This window comes from Anomaloglossus baeobatrachus, chromosome 1 (genome assembly GCF_048569485.1).
Source record: "Anomaloglossus baeobatrachus isolate aAnoBae1 chromosome 1, aAnoBae1.hap1, whole genome shotgun sequence".
Classification (NCBI taxonomy): domain Eukaryota; kingdom Metazoa; phylum Chordata; class Amphibia; order Anura; family Aromobatidae; genus Anomaloglossus; species Anomaloglossus baeobatrachus.
Genome location: NC_134353.1, coordinates 771,433,648 through 771,451,578, shown reverse-complemented (window position 1 = coordinate 771,451,578; position 17,931 = coordinate 771,433,648). Strand labels below are relative to the sequence as shown.

The window sequence follows — 17,931 nt, the reverse complement described above, 5'->3', positions numbered from 1 at the left end:
CTCTTACTTTGATTGTGCCTTTGAGGAATCTGATTTTGCACCAATAACACTCAATATTCACTCTTTCATTACAGAAGAAATACTTGAACCTAAAGTTATAATTTTCCCTCTTTTGCCCCCCTTCAATAAATCCACACAGACGACGGTGGAAAAAAAAGGCAAAGTTGTTCTCTGGGCAGTGATTCACTAACTTTGCTGGAAAAAAAAAGCTGGGGAAGCAAGCAACACACATTGGCAGATTTAAGACTCTTTCAGCGTCTGTTCCATGTGTTTAGACCATTAAGTGGATGGGGCAAGAAAAAGGGATGGGACTGCACTGCAACTGCTGCCTTGTCTATCTGTTCTTGTGTATCCTGTCATGTGGGATCAGTACAGGTAGGTGGAATGCTTCTGTGGTGTGCATGTTACTTTATGTCTTATCCCGCTCACATACATTTTCACCATTGCTGGCTACTTAGACAACTGGAGATATAAACCCTTTCCTAAGGTCAGCCTTTAAGGTCTTCTGTCAGTTGGATTACTCCATTGATGTGTGACTAGATACATTCCATGTCGTAATAAGTTGTGCATCACATTTATAATTAAACGTAGCTCTTAGTAGTATATCCATATAATGCCAACTATATACTATATAAACTCAGCTTAACACTAAAAATTTAACTTCAAAAAGTTTGATAACAATATTTTGATACCTTATTGGACTATATATATATATCGGTAACTTTCCGAAGGTCAATCCTGCCTTGAACCTGATTTTTACAAACTGTTTAAAAAATGCGTAGAATGTATCATCTGAACATTCGTAACACCAATTCATTTCCCTAACTGTATGATCAGATTCCCAGGTCGACATGACTATTCATAGATTGTGCTGAAGGCAAAATACACATGGAGTTGCTATAGTAGCTGTGTCAAATTGCTGATAGTTGGGTAGTTTGTCAATGACCCAAATGAGAGTCGTTAACGTTGAATGAAATCTGAACTGCTGCTATTAAAGATTCAGAAGAGTTACAGTTGCAGGTAGATACATTTCAAATGAATAAGTTAGGTCTAGGGACAGATAATACAGATGCATATATCATTTTCAATATATTTAGTTTACTCGTGTAGAGTTGAGATGTCCAGTACCTGGGGCGGAGCAACACAAATGCAATATGTGGATATATTTTATAATATATTCTTTAGTTGATTGTTCATTCTAGGAATCTATATGGCATAAGTAATATACAGTACAGGCATGTCTACGATAGTGAAATATTATGTATCTGCTACTGTAGAAAAGGGTCTATCCCAGGTGATGGGATGTGTAGTTGTGTTAATCAGTGCCAAATGGAAAAAGACATTTCAATTTGTATGAGCCTTCCACACCACTGCATATGTGTCTGACTATGATAACAGTTTTACCGTGATTTTTGTATGCTATATTTTACACTTGGAAGAAAATTAGGGAAAATCATAAAAATGTATGTAGAGGTCTTGATGTGATTCTTATCCACACAGTGTGAAAAAACAGTTATTATCACTACAGTGACTAAACAGCCTTTAAATCTAGGAAATATTGGGATACACAATAAATTATATACTTTATAATGATATATAGTATTTGATTTTTTATTTCTGTGCTTACCTACTTGTCAATAGTTACCTTAAAAGGAATCTGTCAGCAGGTTTTTGCTACCTCATCTGACAGTAACATAATGTAGGTAAAGAGATTCTGAATCCAAATGTGTATAACATAGATTACTGGCTGCAGTCATTCTGAAACAAAGTATTTAGATTCAGGAAAACACCAGAGCTGAGATTGCTGCCCCTGCCAACATCAGGCTCTCAATGAAGATTGTGCATTGTCTATGAGATGTCATCACAGCAGGGGGCATGTCTGACTGCCATGACATGAATTTCTAATCTTGTAATGCTGATCACAAGGTAATAAACAGTTTAGTTTACATAAACAATATCTCACACACAGATAAGAGAAACACAGTTGCTTTTTGTTCTTTACCTCTTACAGCATGCTGTCCTCAGTTTACATAGCATAAACCAGCTGACAAATTCTCTTTAATAACATGTACCAATTGTTTAGTGGCTACAGTGCTAAGAAGGTCTTCATGGTAGTAGTGACTGACTCCTCAATTTTTACTTAGGGCACACCCAGTCCCATTCAATCTTTAGTCACACCCATTTTAATAGGATTGATTGAGTTAAGTGGTTGGATATGTTTTGTGTTAATTAAGGGTATTTGCTGTATACTACTTAGTATATGTTATTGTTAATTTCCCACCATTATCAAATATGTTTTCAGTGCATTACAATATGCTTCTTAAAATAACCTGTCACATGCTCAAAAACATTATTTTAATAACTTCTAAGAATCCCTTCTGTCCATTGATTCTGACGCTCTTTTCCATTTTGCACTACATCATACCATTGTAGAGATATTCACATTTGTTGATTTTGGAGCTCAATATGTGAATTTTTTGCTTTGCAGGCCTGCTGGGCTTTTATTCAGATTGGGGGGGTGCGCTTTAACTCCTGTTCCCTAGATGCTGCAAATCACAGCTTGACGCTGATCTACCAGTCTAATGTGGGAGGCACACGAGACGATCTATCGTGCGATATGTCGTCGGGGGTCACAGTTTTTGTGACGCACATCCGGCATCGTTTACGACGTCGTCCTGTGTGACACCTATGAGCGACGCAGAACGTTCACAAATCGTGAATCGTTGACACGTCGCTCATTTTTAAAAAGTCGTTAGTTTTTCTTTGCAACGGTTGTTCATTGTACCAGGGGCAGCACACATCGCTCCGTGTGACACCCTGGGAACGATGAACACCGCTTACCTGTGTCCCGCGGCTCCTGTTGGCTATGCGGAAGGAAGGAGGTGGGCGGGATGTGTACGACCCGCTCATCTCCGCCCCTCTGCTGCTATTGGCCGGCTGCTGTGTGACGTCGCTGTGACGCCGAACGTCTCACCCCCTTCAGGAAGTGGATGTTCGCCGCCCACAGCAACGTCGCTCAGCAGGTAAGTACGTGTGATAGCGGTTTAACAACTTTGTGCGCCACGGGCAACTAATTGCCTGTGACGCACAAACGACAGGGGCAGGTACGATCGCTCATGCGATCACAGGATAGATCGTATCGTGTGACGCCCGCATAAGTCTAGCTGTGATTAACAGTGTCTGGGAGGGAGTGGTGAAAGTGCATGCTCTCTGAGAACCCTTTAAAGAAAAACCAAGTTGGTCTGCAAACAGAAATTTCACAATCTGTACTCCAAAATATCAAATGTGAAAGTCTCTGCAATAAAATGAGAGTGCTAAATGGAAAACAGAAGTAGAATCAGGTGAGCGCATGGGTTTTTAGAAGTTATATAAATACATTTTTGAGCATCTGACAGTTTCTATTTAAAAAGTATATTGCCAAGCACTGAAATTAAACAGATTCTAATAATGGTGAGAAATTGAAACACAAAATAACCTATACATAGTAAGACTAGACACCATGTAATAAATAGCCTGTTTTTACAGTACATAAGACTGAGAAACGCTTATCCTTACCAATCATATTAAAATTGGTTTGACCAAGGATTGAGCAGGACTGGGTGTGCCTTAACCCAACACAAATTAGTTAATCACTACTGGTGTGAAGACCATCTTAGATTGGTAGTCACGTAACACATGTTACATGTGGTTATTAAGGTAACGATTGCCAAGTAGCTAAGCACATAAATAAAAGGTGAAACACTATACAGCATGGTAATGTATATAATGCAGCATGCACCCTATTTTCTTGATTTAAAGGGAACTTGTCACCAGGTTTGTCCCTTATAAGCTGCAGCCACCATGAGTGAGCTCTTCTATACAACATTCTAAAAACTGTATATAAGTGTCCAGGCCACTCTGTATAACGTAAAAAAGACATTTATTATACTCACCTAGGGGGTGGTCCGGTCCTATGGGCGTCACAGCTTGCAAGTCCGATGCATCCTCTCTGCTGAGTTCGCCATCCTCCTTCTTCTCAGCCTCATGTGGATGATGCGTTTTATGTCATCCACACAGGCCAGCATTGCGGTCCTGCGCAGATGCACTTTTATCTGCACTGCCAAGGGCAGATCAAAGTATTGTAGTGCTGAGACGCTGAGTCTTTGACCCTTCCACGTGCCTGCGCATTACAGTGCTTTGATCTACCCTGTTGAGAGCAGATCAAAGTGCACCTGTGCAGGACTGCAATTGCCGGGCTGTGTAGATGACGTAAGACGCGTCATCCACACGAGGCTGAAAAGAGGGAGGACGGCGATTGCAGCAGAGAGGAGGTGCCGGATCGGTGAGCAGTGACGCCCATTGGACCGGACCACCCCCTAGGTGAGTATAATAAAGGTGTTTTTTATGTTATACACAGTGGCCTGGGCTTTTATATACAGCATTCTAGAATACTGTATATAAGAGCTCACTGGTGCTGGCTACAACTTATAGGGGAAAATCCTGGTGACAGGTTCCCTTTAACAACTAATGTTCTGTCTTGAAGAAAGACTTCATACTGTAGTGATATTAAATTAGCCGCTGAGCTCACCGATTGGTTGAATCTATAGACGTAGAACTGACTAGGGGAGGGTAAGCAAAACTCAATGTGTTGTTTTATAATTATCTGACCCTAAGCTCAGGGAGGGTAAGAAAAACACAATTTGTTGTTTTATAATTATCTCAGTGTATGGCGTAAAGTTTTCTAAGAGGGGGCAACACTTTTTTGTCATTATGCACATGGGTTCTGCAAAATCTTTAAATTAATAATCAAAAGTTTGATTAATAATATATTTCTATTACTTAAAATCATAACTCAATATAAGTTGATGAAGGGATTATTAGTAAAATGCAAATTTAGCAAATTCTGTTTAGTCTTGATTCACTACTTTGCCACCGTAGTATTTAGACAATTTAGTATGCTGTGGGGTCATCATGAATGTTGATTGACTCATTATCAGTGGTGTTTTTTTGTGTAGTTCACACCTTTTGTGTTAAAATGTTGTAAGAGGGTTTCTCTATGAACAATTTAAATCCCAAGTAATTTGCTTAGTAAGCATGAGGTCATATCTCTACATCCCAGTGAGGTGAATTCAGGTCCTTTAGCAAGAGGGATGATACTGCAGATATCAACCATTTTTCATAGCAAATATTAAATATAAATTGTGTTCATCCATTTTATTTTATATTCTAAATCTATATTATGTATGCTATTATCTACATTTGTATTTATAAATATAAATTTATCAGAAGTCTACAAGAATATTGATGATGGACATATCAGTAACGTGAAAATACTGTATTTTTCGATTTATAAGTTGCACCGAATTATAAGATGCACCCCAAATTTAGAGAAAAAAAAGGAAAAAAAAAAGAATGGGGTCACAGGAGGCAGGGGCAGTGGTGGAGCAGGACGATGGTGCGGTGGGTATCCCAAATGCTCGCTTCAGATGGCTTGAGGCAGGCAAGATCCAGAAACTGCTGTGGGCTGCAAGCCGCTGTGCTGTGGGCCGCTGTGCTGTTGGCTGCGAGGCAGGGTCCATCCTTAGGTGCTGGGGGCTGCTGGTGCTCTGCTGGCAGCCGCTGTGCTGGAGACGGTGAGGCAGCGACCATACTTAGGTCAGCAGTGTGACTTCAAATAATGGTGCCCGGAGTCGGTGCATGAGCTATCAGCTCAATGACAAGCCAAGATCTCGTCTGCATACTCGCCATCTCCAGGCGCCATTTTCCTTAAAGGGAACCTGTCAGATGCAATATGCACCCAGCAGCACAAGCAGTTCTGTGTGCATATTGCTAATCCCTGCCTAACTATCCCTGTATACACTAGCATAAATAAAGGGATCTTTAGAAAAAAATATTTCTAAAGATCTTTTATCTTATGCTAATGAGCGGGGGGACTAGTCCCAAGGGTGTTATATCCTCTGACTAGTCCGCCCTCTTAGCATGTTAGCATGCCCACAGGGGCGTACTAACATGCTATTCAATGCAGCGTCATCAGCGGTGGCACGCGTACCTGTGTTCCTTGTGACCGCACTTCTGAATGCCGGGCACTTCCGGTCATGTGCAGTATAAATCCGGGTGTACTCGTCCCAGCTTCAGAACGGTCTGCTGAACATGACTGGAAGTGCCAGGCATCCAGAAGCGTGGTCACGGTGAACACAGGTACGCACGGCACCGCTGGTGATACTGCATTGAATAGCATGTTAGTACGCCCCTGTGGGTGTGCTAACATGCTAAGAGGGCAGACTAGTCCCTTGGGACTAGTCCCTGCACTCATTAGCATAACTTAAAAGATCTTTAGAAATACTTTTTCTAAAGATCCCTTTATCTATGCTACTAGATACAGGGACAGTTAGGCAGGGATTAGCAATATGCACCCAGAACTACTTGTGGTTCTGGGTACATATTGCACCTGATAGGTTTCCTTTAAGTCCGCTGCTGGGCTGGAGGCTGCACGTGTGCAGATGAGACCTTGAGCCGAGAGCTCCATCTGCGCAAATGCCAACTCCGGGCGCCGTTATTTGAAGCCGCACCGCTGACCTAAGGATGGCCCCTGCCTCACCATCCCCCAGCACAGTACCCCCCCAGCATAGAGGCCCCTAGCAGCCCCCAGCACAGTGGCCCCAGCAGCCTGCAGTATTGCCCATACATCCTGCTAGTCCTCTCCACCACCCCCCGGTAAGCTACATTCAGGTTATAAGACGCACCACTCATTCTCCTCCCAAATTTTTGGGAGGAAAAGTGCATCTTGTAATCTGAAAAATAATGTATATTATATTGATATTATTATACTAATATTAGTAATATTAAAAACTAGGTCCACTTTTTTACAGTTGATGCACTTGAAAATACTACCATATTTCCAATGTGAAGGAAGGAATGGCATTATGTTCTGGGAGATTAGACAAGCAGTTCCCATAATAAGGCTTTATGAAAGGCCTACCTGATCGCCCTGAAAAAGATTTGATGCTATCCTTGGAACAGTATGCATGGAACCTTAAAGAGGGATAAAAAAATCATTAGTTGCAATCTTCCAGAAATGTAATGCACCCTCAGGTTGTGTCTGATATTGAAACTCATCCCTGTTCAATTCAACAGAGAATAATTGCAATACCAGGCACCAATCCTGGATACTTGTGCTGGTAACTTGGTGCAACTTCTTTAATATTAACATAAAAGTTGTTATACTGTATTTCTAGACTTTATGTTTACTGTCTTACATCAATAGGGCCACTGCCTTTCAGCTAATCGTCTGCTTTTACATTATATTTTTAAGGACTTATTTCATCTTTCCAGTGGGATGAAGAATGGGAAGTTGTGTTTCCATCTTTATGGGGCTCACAGGAAAAAGGACAAGATGGAAGGACTGTTGTAGAGTCAGGTGTTCAAGATGTCTACAGAAATCATAGCACTGAGGACCTTCATTCATCAAATAATCAGGCTGCTATTAGTTCTCGGGAAGTTCGTTCTGTATCTTCTCTTTCATCTACTCCAAGTTATTATCCCCAACAGATGGATCAGAATGAGGAACAATATGAAGAACATGAGTCTCATGAGCTTTACCATTTTGCTCATATTCCTTGGCTGTCAAAATCAATGCATTCCCTTCCCCCCAGTATGTCTTCACCCACTTTAACATCCCGTTTTGGAAAAATTAACAATTCTACAAGCCAAACAGTAGATGACAATGGAAAGATGAAGGTTAGGATTTCTGCCTTTGGGAAGGACCTGTATCTTTTATTGAAAAAGGATAATCGCTTTTTGTCTCCAAGCTTTGTGGTTGAAGAGAGAAAGAGAGACAGGAAGGAATCGTTGAATACTGGGAATATTGATAAAGACTGCTTTTATAGCGGCACTGTTCTTGGACATCAAGGATCATTTGCTTCTTTCAGCACATGTGGAGGGTTGGTAAGTTCAGATGAAAAATGTAAAGCTAACATGTTTTAGATGAATTGGATTAACAATGGAGAATCATAAATAGAACCAAAAGCATTTGATGAATATTTGATCACTCAATGTAAAATATTCAGGATTGAGAAATCACAGATGAAACATAAGTCGAGCTTTAAAGAGCATCTGGATCTTAACAGACATTCTTTTGGTCCTTTACATGTTGGTAATTGTGATGATGGTTATTCAATATTAGCGATGAGCAAATTAATTCACTGCAAATCAGATTTGTGTCTAACTTTAAGAAATTTACTCAACCCAGATTTGCATAAACAATATGCATGTTGCTATGTGTGAATCATCTTAAATGGCTGCGGTCATTTTATACTTTTTTAAGAGAATGCATCCGTCAGAGTAAGATCACACGTTGAATTGATCCAATTGATTCAATGTGAATTGAATTCATGTTGAGTCTTAAGGGTACTTTACACGCTGTGACATTGCTAGCAACAGCTAGCAATGTCGAGCGCGATAGCACCTGCCCCTGTCGTATGTGCGACATTTGGTGATCGCTGCAATAGCAAACATTATCGCTATGGCAGTGTCACACGCACATACCTCTTCAGCGACGTCGCTGTGACCGCCGAACAATCCCTCCTTCAAGGGGGAGGTGCGTTCGGCGTCATAGTGACGTCACTGCGGCGTCACTAAGCAGCCAGCCAATAGAAGCAGAGGGGCGGAGATGAGCGGGACGTAACATCCCACCCACCTCCTTCCTTCCACATTGCCGGTGGAGGCAGGTAAGGAGATGTTCGGCGCTCCTGCGGTGTCACACATAACGATGTGTGCTGCCGCAGGAACAAGGAACAACATCGCTACGTACGAGACAACGATTTTTGGTGTTTAGACGACCTCTCCAAAACCAACGATTTTTGTCTCTTTTGTGATCGTTTAAGGTCGCTCATACGTGTTGCACGCTGCAATGTCTTTAACGATGCCGGATGTGTGTCACAAACACCGTGACCCCGACGATAAATTGTTAGCGATGTCACAGCGTGTAAAGTACCCCTTAGGCTAGTTTCACACATCTGGATTTTCACCAGTTTGCCGGATTCCGCGCATGTCAGTACAGTGTGTACAGTGGCAGCGCTGTAACTTCCGGGTCACATGCTCCGGTCACATGACAGCATGTGACTGGAGCTTGTCGTGCTGCCACTGTACTGTATACACTGTACTGGCGTTCGCCGAATCTGGCAAACCGGCAAAAAGCCGGATGTGGGAAACTAGCCTTAGGAACTTTGTTGAACAAGATTCCTCATAATACCTACGGCTATCACATTACAAGCTATAGCACAGCTAATCAGGAGGAACTATTATAATGTTTGTAGTTAGCAGGGAGAGAAGTGTTACATTTTAATGTACATCAGAATAAAAAAAAATAAACCTTTGAGGCCCATGAGGAGATACAGACAGGGTTAAAAGTGACTAATCCAGTGTTCCCAGAAGGGGCTGATTCACATAGTAACACACTGTGGCTATCAGTTTCAGCAAAATCAGGCCAACAATGTGCATAAAGGTGCTCATGGATCACCCAATTTCCAGGATGTCCAGATGCATGAAGGGGATCTTGACGGTTAGTGCTGTATATTGCCTAATGTTACGAGCTTGTGTATTTGCTTCCACCCCTACAAGGGCAGTACCTGAGTATAGAACTGCCACTCATGTTATCCAGTACCTCAAATAGCTCCCTGAAGCATTTTCTTCCACCATCATGAGGATTCATCAGGGGATGTACTGGAGAAGGGCTTAAAATACATCAGGGGAACCATGTTCATCAGTAGCAGACAGGATGATGTCCTCCAGTATATCCCCTGATTAATTCTCAGAATAGAGGAAGAAACTCATCAGGAATTAATAAAAAAAAGTCACGGTTCTTAGAAGAAAGAGGGAAAAAAATCAATGCACAAAAACAAAAAATGGCCATAGCATGAAGGAGTTGAAACCCCCCACTTTTTTCTAAAACTAAAAAGAACTGATTTTCTACCTTTCAGAGTACGTATCTAACAAGCTAATGTTTTTTGTATACTTTAATATCCATAAACAATATAACAATTATGCGGCATATTGCCTTTTCTGGCTTTTTGGGTATGTACCTAGCATTTCTTTTTCAGGCCTTTGGTGGCAATAATTGGGATTGAAAACAGAGGCAAAAGTTAAATATAGTGTACTATAAAATGTATGTTTAAAGAAAAAGTAGCAATGAACAAGGTAACATAAAAAAATCCACATGCTCATGGCAATAATAATGTGCGAGCTACATGTAGCAGTAGCAGTACCACTACTGGCACCAGCCATCCAGGCAATAGTACAGCCTACTCAGGTCAAAATTAGCTTACTTTGTAGTTGGCCAGCATAATAATGGGGAGGAAGCAGAGGACAATGTGGAATATATGGCACATCAATTGTCCCAGTCACAGCATGATGATGTTACCTCTGACAGTGACACTGTCAATTTAAGTCAGTGTTATGCACAGTCATCCTCCTCATAAGAGTTAATCTTTTACTTTACTGACTTTCAATTCCATCAATGACACCTCTATCTTTTCCGCCCCTTAATCCCCTAATCTAACTGAGATGAAATGGGTGTGGAGGAGATGGGGGGCTGGATTTAAATACTTAGCTCTGTAGGTGGCTCTATCAGCCATGACAGGCACTGTCAGTGGCACCTGAGGTGGCAATAGCAATCTGAGTTAGGGCTAATCTAGAGGCAAGTATCAAGAGGAGGATGCAAGGATCTCAGGACAGCCAGATCAGGTATGCTAATAATTGTGCACGCATTTTGGGTGTGGGAATTATTTTCCAATTTTCCAGCCAATGAAACTTTTGCAATGAACAGGTTCTGTAGCAGAAAAAAACCTGTGAATGTCCAGGCTGCAGTATAGTAGGAACTATGTTCTCTATCATCATATGCAGGAGCATCACCTGCTCATGTGGGAAAAACAAGCTGCCCTTCTACCCTTCCATCTGATGCTCGTCCTACAGCAAGCCACATGTAAAAGCGGTCAGTGTCACCATATTCATATACTGCGTGTCATAGTATGACTACTTCACTTTTTTTCTACTATATTGCCAGATTGTGTCGCCAAGATACAAGTATCTGCTCCTAGTCAGCCTATTTTATGACAACTAAATTCTCACATGATCAAATTGCTGTTTTTGCATTTGCTTACGTTCCACCTAATGGACTTTACTCTTTCAAGATATGATGAAGTGTGATCAGCTTCACTGGAGATGCCTACTTGTCACTATTTCTGACAGAAAATCACCCCTCTTCATGCTTTCACATGCAGTAGAATGTTGGTCGCCCTGTAGACTTGGCTTTGAGCTAAAAGTGAACTGCTCTTTTGATACATAGACAGCAATTTTGGACAGGGACATGTATTTCATGGCACACAGGGTGAATATTTTCAGTGACAACAATGTAACACCACAACCAAGACAGGTTGTGAAGCCTCAATGGTTGGACGCTATGTCTAGTTTCATCATTAGGGGGCATTTATCCACCTTCTCTGCATCATCATCAATGAACATGACTTCATCCCCAACAGCAATATGGCACAGCATTGCATCCCATCCCTGACTAGTTTCTTCATTCTTGTAAGCTTATAGTTACAGTTTTGTAAGCATGCCTAACAAAAGACATGCGATGGAAGACTTGCTGATCTGAACCAACCAGCAAATCTCGCTCTGTATGGTTAAACTGCAATTGGATATTGTCATAAGCAAATCACTGAAATATTGTAGCTGCAATGCCTTTCGGTAAAGTAAAAAATGCTCCCTATATGACACAGGTACTATATTTAATTGTGCAAACATTCATAAAGATGAAGATGCCAATCGAGTGTCTGGTCACTTCTACTGTTCTTACATGGTGAATCACACTTTCCAGGTTATGCAAAAGCACAATGGTCTTCCTCCGCACCGCCTGATTTGTGACAATGTAATGGGATACCTTGGAACATCTGTATGAGCAATAGAGTTGAGCGCGGTTCGCGGTTCGAGGTTCTCCAGTTCTAAGCTCGAGTGATTTTGGGGGCTGTTCGAGATCGAACTAGAACTCGAGCTTTTTGCAAAAGCTCGATAGTTCTAGATACGTTTGAGAACGGTTCTAGCAGCAAAAAGCAGGGCTTTTTACAGCTACAGTCTGCAGGAGCCATCGCTGGCAGCTTGCCAGAAGCTGGTAACCAAGATAAACATCGGGTATCCAACCAAAGCGCTTTGGTTAGTAACCCGATGTTTATCCTAGTTACGTGCAGGAAGCCCACACTTCCCCGCTCAGCTCGCTCCGCCCCCTCCTGCCCGCGGCATGTACACATACATACACACACACACACACACACTCACACACCCCCCCCCCGCTCGGCTTACCTGCGGTGATGAAGTCCCGCCATCCCGACCTCAGCGCTGTCACTGTCCTCCATGGCCGCCGCTTGTCACATCACCTCTCGCTTCCGACCCGAGACTGACTAGCGGTGACGTCACGGACCTCTCGCGATACTTGGTGTGAAGGCGCCGGTCATTGAACTCAGTGACAGGGGCTGTCAGTGTGCTGGAGATCAGCGCAGGTAATGTACCTCGCTGACAGCAGCACTTGTCATCCCCTGCAGTGACCTGGGCTGACCCATTGATGTTAGCTCAGGTCACTGCACTGCTCTCCCAGCCAATGGGGAACATCCTGCTCTTCATTGACTGGGACAGTGTGGATCGTCATGGCAACCCCTTGGATTACACCAGACCTGGATTTGTTTTTCATTCTAATAAATTGGTTAAAGAGGGAATGTTTTGGGGAGTGTTTTTTCAAATAAAAATGTGTTTGTCGTCTATTTTTTTTTATTACTGACTGGGTTGGTGATGTCGGGTATCTGATAGACGCCTGACCTCACCAACCCCAGGGCTTGATGCCAGGTGACATTACACATCTGGTATTAACCCCATATATTACCCCGTTTGCCACCGCACCAGGGCGCGGGATGAGCTGGGGCGAAGCACCAGGATTGGCGCATCTAATGGATGCGCCACTTCTGGGGCGGCTGCGGCCTGCTATTTTTAGGCTGGGGAGAGTCCAATAACCATGGACCTCCCTAGTCTGAGAATATCAGGCCCCAGCTGTCTGCTTTACCTTGGCTGGTGATCCAATTTTGGGGGACCCCTACGTGTTTTTTTTTTAAATTATTTATTTAATTTAAAATAACAGCGTGGGGTGCCCTCAGTTTTGGATTACCAGCCAAGGTGAGGTTGCCAGCTGTGGTCTGCAGGCTGCAGCCGTCTGCTTTACCCTAGCTGGCTACAAAACTAGGGGGAACCCTACGTCTTTTTTTTTTCATTTTTTTGGCTAAATACAAAGCTAAGCACCCCTTAGTGCCACATGAAAGGCACCAAAGGGTGCTCCACTTTTTCTCCATTTTTTTCTCCACTTTTTCTACATTTTTTCTCCACTTTTTCTACATTTTTTTCTCCACTTTTTCTCCACTTTTTCTCCACTTTTTCTCCACTTTTTCTCCACTTTTTCTCCATTTTTTTTCTCAACTTTTTCTCAACTTTTTCTCAACTTTTTCTCCACTTTTCTCCACTTTTTCTCCACTTTTTCTCCACTTTTTCTCCATTGTTTTTCTCCACTTTTTCTCCACTTTTTCTCCACTTTTTCTCCACTTTTTCTCCACTTTTTCTCCATTTTTTTCTCCACTTTTTCTCCACTTTTTCTCCACTTATGGAGAAAAAGTGGAGAAAAAGTGGAGAAAAAGTGGAGAAAAAAATGGAGAAAAAGTGGAGAAAAAGTGGAGAAAAAGTGGAGAAAAAGTGGAGAAAAAAGTGGAGAAAAAGTGGAGAAAAAGTGGAGAAAAAAATGGAGAAAAAGTGGAAAAAAAGTGGAGAAAAAAATGGAGAAAAAGTGGAGAATTTTTTTCTCCACTTTTTCTCCACTTATTCTCCACTTTTTCTCCACTTTTTCTCCATTTTTTTCTCCACTTTTTCTCCACTTATTCTCCACTTATTCTCCACTTTTTCTCCACTTTTTCTCCACTTTTTCTCCACTTTTTCTCCACTTTTTCTCCACTTATTCTCCACTTTTTCTCCACTTTTTCTCCATTTTTTTCTCCATTTTTTCTCCACTTTTTCTCCACTTTTTCTCCATTCTTTTTCTATGGTCGGTCTACCCATTAGCTCTGCCATGCACACTGTAGCTCTACACCTACTGCACATGTTACTTTATGATTGACATCTCTTTCATACCAGATCTGTCTAAGTCTACTCTGACCCCATATTTGTCATTACTATATTGTCCTTGTACTGTATTATGACATTTGTATCATGTGTTTCATTTCTTGCTGTGTTGCAATTTTTTTGCTGCATCCCAATTGTACCTCTACATTGTTCGAGTTTATGTTATTGTTCTCTCACTCTTATGTGATACTGATTATTTTCATTTTTCATAATTACATGCAGATAAGTCCAATCTGACGAATGCTCAGGCCAAAACGTCATTTGTAACTTGTTTTGGACAAAAACATATATGCTTATGAAATTTTTTTTTTTCTTAATACGGACCAATAAAGAGTGATTTTGCATTACTATCCGTTGTGACTTACTGACTTAGTCTGGGAGATTTAGAGTGCCGAGGTTACTCACTAATTTTATCTATTATTACCTCTGAGCACCTATATACCAGTGAGCAGAGCTTCCTCTACAGTAGTTCTCCTGATTAGGCATGCCCTTACCTCATGAGCAGGGCATTGCAGCTTTGGTAGCAACCATTACGACATGGACTCTGCTGCTGTGGACCCGAGAAGAGTGAGTGCAGATTCATTGCACCCACACTCCTCACATGAAGGGTCCGCACTCCTAGAAAATGGGGGATACGTTCCCTGAGTGTCTCCCCCCCATATTCTAGACGGTCCAGAGTCGTCGTGGGACCCCTTTATTTTTTTTCTTACAATAAATTGGTGAAAGAGGAAATGTTTTGGGGACTGTTTTTTCAAATAAATTTCTTTTGTCGATTTTTTTTTTTGTTAGTACTGACAGTTTATGATGTTGAGTATCTAATAGACGCCATGACATCACAAACTGCTGGGCTTGATCTCAGGTTACTTTACAGCTAGTATCAACCCGATTTATTACCCCGTTTGCCACTGCACCAGGGCACGGGATGAGCTGGGGTGAAGCGCCAGGATTGGCGCATCTAGTGGATGCGCCACGTCTGGGGTGCCTGCGGCCTGCTATTTTTAGGCTGTGAAGGCCCAATAACTATGGACCTTCCCACCCTGAGAATACCAGACCACAGCTGTCCGCTTTACCTTGGCTGGTGATCCAATTTGGGGGGGACCCTACTTTTATTGTGTAATTATTAATATTTATAAAATAATTATAAAAAAGAGCCTGAGGGGACCTCCACATTGGATCCCCAACCACGGTAAAGCTGCCAGCTGTGGTTTTCAGGCTACAGCCGTCTGCTTTACCCTAGCTGGCTATCAAAAATGGGGGGACCCAACGTCATTTTTTTTTTAACTATTTTTTAAATAGAAAAAATTAATGGGCTTCCCTGTATTTTGATTGCCAACCAAGGTAACGGCAGGCAGATGGGGGTGGCAACCCATAGCTGTCTGCTTTATCTGCGCTGAGAATCAAAAATACCGCGGAGCGCTACGTCATTTTTTTAAAGATTTATTTTTACAGCACTGTGATGTCCAGCAATCAAAATACAGGGAAGCCCATTTTATTTTTAGTTATTTAAATAAATAATTAAAAAAAATATATATGGGCTCCCGCTGCATTTTTTGTATTGCTAGCTAAGGGTAATCCAAGCAGCTACTGGCTGCTAACCCCCACTGATTGGTGTTACCTTCACTGGCAATGGAAAATCCAGGGAAGCATTTTTTATTTTTTTTGCCAAAAAACTACAAAAAAAGGACGTGAGCTTCGCCATATTTTTGTATGCTAGCCAGGTATAGCAGGCAGGTGCTGGAAGAGTTGGATACAGCGCCAGAACATGGCGCTTCTATGAAAATGCCATTTTCTGAGGTGGCTGCAGACTGCAATTTGCAGCAGTGGGGCCCAGAAAGCTTAGGCCAACCTGTGCTGCGGATTCCAATCCCCAGCTGCCTAGTTGTACCTGGCTGGACACAAAAATGGGGCGAAGCCTACGTCATTTGTTTTCTAATTATTTCATGAAATTCATGAAATAATAAAAAAAGGGCTTCCCTTTATTTTTGGTTCCCAGCCGGGTACAAATAGGCAACTGGGGGTTGGGGGCAGCCGTACCTGCCTGCTGTACCTGGCTAGCATACAAAAATATGGCGAAGCCCACATAATTTTTTCAGGGGGCAAAAAACTTCTGCATACAGTCCTGGATGGAGTATGCTGAGCCTTGTAGTTCTGCAGCTGCTGTCTATCTGTATGGAGAAGAGCAGACAGCAGCTGCAGAACTACAAGGCTCAGCATACTCCATCCAGGACTGTATGCAGAATTTTTTGCCCACCAAAAAAATGACGTGGGTTTCGCCATATTTTTGTATGCTAGCCAGGTACAGCAGGCAGCCACGGGTTGCCTCCAACCCCCAGTTGCCTATTTGTACCCGGCTGGGAACCAAAAATATAGGGAAGCCCGTTTTTTTTAATTATTTCACTTATTTCATGAAATAATTAAAAAACAAATGACGTGGGCTTCGCCCCATTTTTGTGTCCAGCCGGGTACAACTAGGCAGCTGGGGATTGGAATCCGCAGCACAGGTTAGCCCGAGGTTTCTGGGCGCCTCTGCTGCAGATTTCAGTCCGCAGCCGTCCCAGAAAATGGCGCTTTCATAGAAGCGCCATTATCTGGCGCTGTATCCAACTCTTCCAACAGCCCTGGAGCCGGGTGGCTTGTTGGGTAATCATGAGTTAATACTGGCTTTGTTTTACTAGCCAGTATTAAGCCAGAGATTCTTAATGTCAGGCACGTTTGACCCGGCCATTAAGAATCTCCAATAAGGGGTTAAAAAAAACACCACACAGAGAAAAAATACTTTAATAGAAATAAATACACAGACACATTAGAGACTCCATCTTTATTACCCCCTGTCAGCCCTCCACGATCCTGCTCTTCTGTCTTCTTTCTTTCTAGTGTAGTAGTAGTGACGATTGTAGTGAGGATGAGGTGCACCAGCCCATCATGGGCTGGGGAACCTCATCCTCAGTATAATCCTCACTACGATCGGGAAGCAGCGTGCAGCCTTCACTCCGTGAGTGATCAGTGCTGGCTGTCAGCGGTAACAGCGGTAACGCTGACAGACGCGTTACCATAGCAACGGTGCTCTCGGAGCCGCGGTTAGTGGTGACGTCACCGCTAACTGCGTTGCTATGGCAACGGTGATCTCCGTTAATGACCGACTGTGTCAGCCGGTCCCTAACGGAATGGGGAGTCGACCGTGTGCTAGAGCATGTCGCCGGTACACGGCGATACACATATGTGCACCGTGTACCGGAGAGATGCACTCGCAGGTCCTACATGACGTGTCATAGTCATGTGACCAGTCTGTAGCCAATGAGATAATAGCCACGTGACTGATCACATGGCTATTTTGACGTCACGATAGGTCCTGCATCTCTGCTGGCAGTGCAGGTCACCAGGAGGATTCAGCGATCATCGGATGGAATAGCGGCAGGAGACAGAGTGCAGAAGGGATCGCGAGGACCGGTAAGTGTTATGGCAATGTTTATTAACTGTTTGTGTACATTTATAATGCATTTTTATGTGTTTGTGATTGCCTCCCATTATAGCCTATACGTTCGAGTTCGGTTCGTCGAACGTTCGACGAACCGAACTCGAACGGGACCCCCGTTCGGCGAGCCGACCTCGAGCCGAACCGGGACCGGTTCGCTCATCTCTAATGAGCAACATAAAGGGATGGCTCATTATATCATACAGCAGGAAAACTTCTTGGGTTACTTTGAAGTCTGCCAATGGCAGATGATGAAGGATGAGTGTCACCTACTG

The 17,931-nt window shown here is 42.7% G+C and overlaps 1 protein-coding gene across 1 annotated transcript in view; it reads left to right on the top strand.

Annotated features, from left to right (window-relative positions):
* The first annotated feature begins 287 nt into the window (after window positions 1-287).
* ADAMTS19 (ADAM metallopeptidase with thrombospondin type 1 motif 19) overlaps window positions 288-17,931 on the top strand; it is a 422,212-nt gene continuing 404,568 nt past the window's right edge. The window contains exons 1-3 of the mRNA XM_075341865.1: window positions 288-375; window positions 1,278-1,283; window positions 7,292-7,923. Coding sequence (XP_075197980.1) covers window positions 288-375; window positions 1,278-1,283; window positions 7,292-7,923 — 726 coding nt within the window. The remainder of the gene's footprint in view (window positions 376-1,277; window positions 1,284-7,291; window positions 7,924-17,931) is intronic.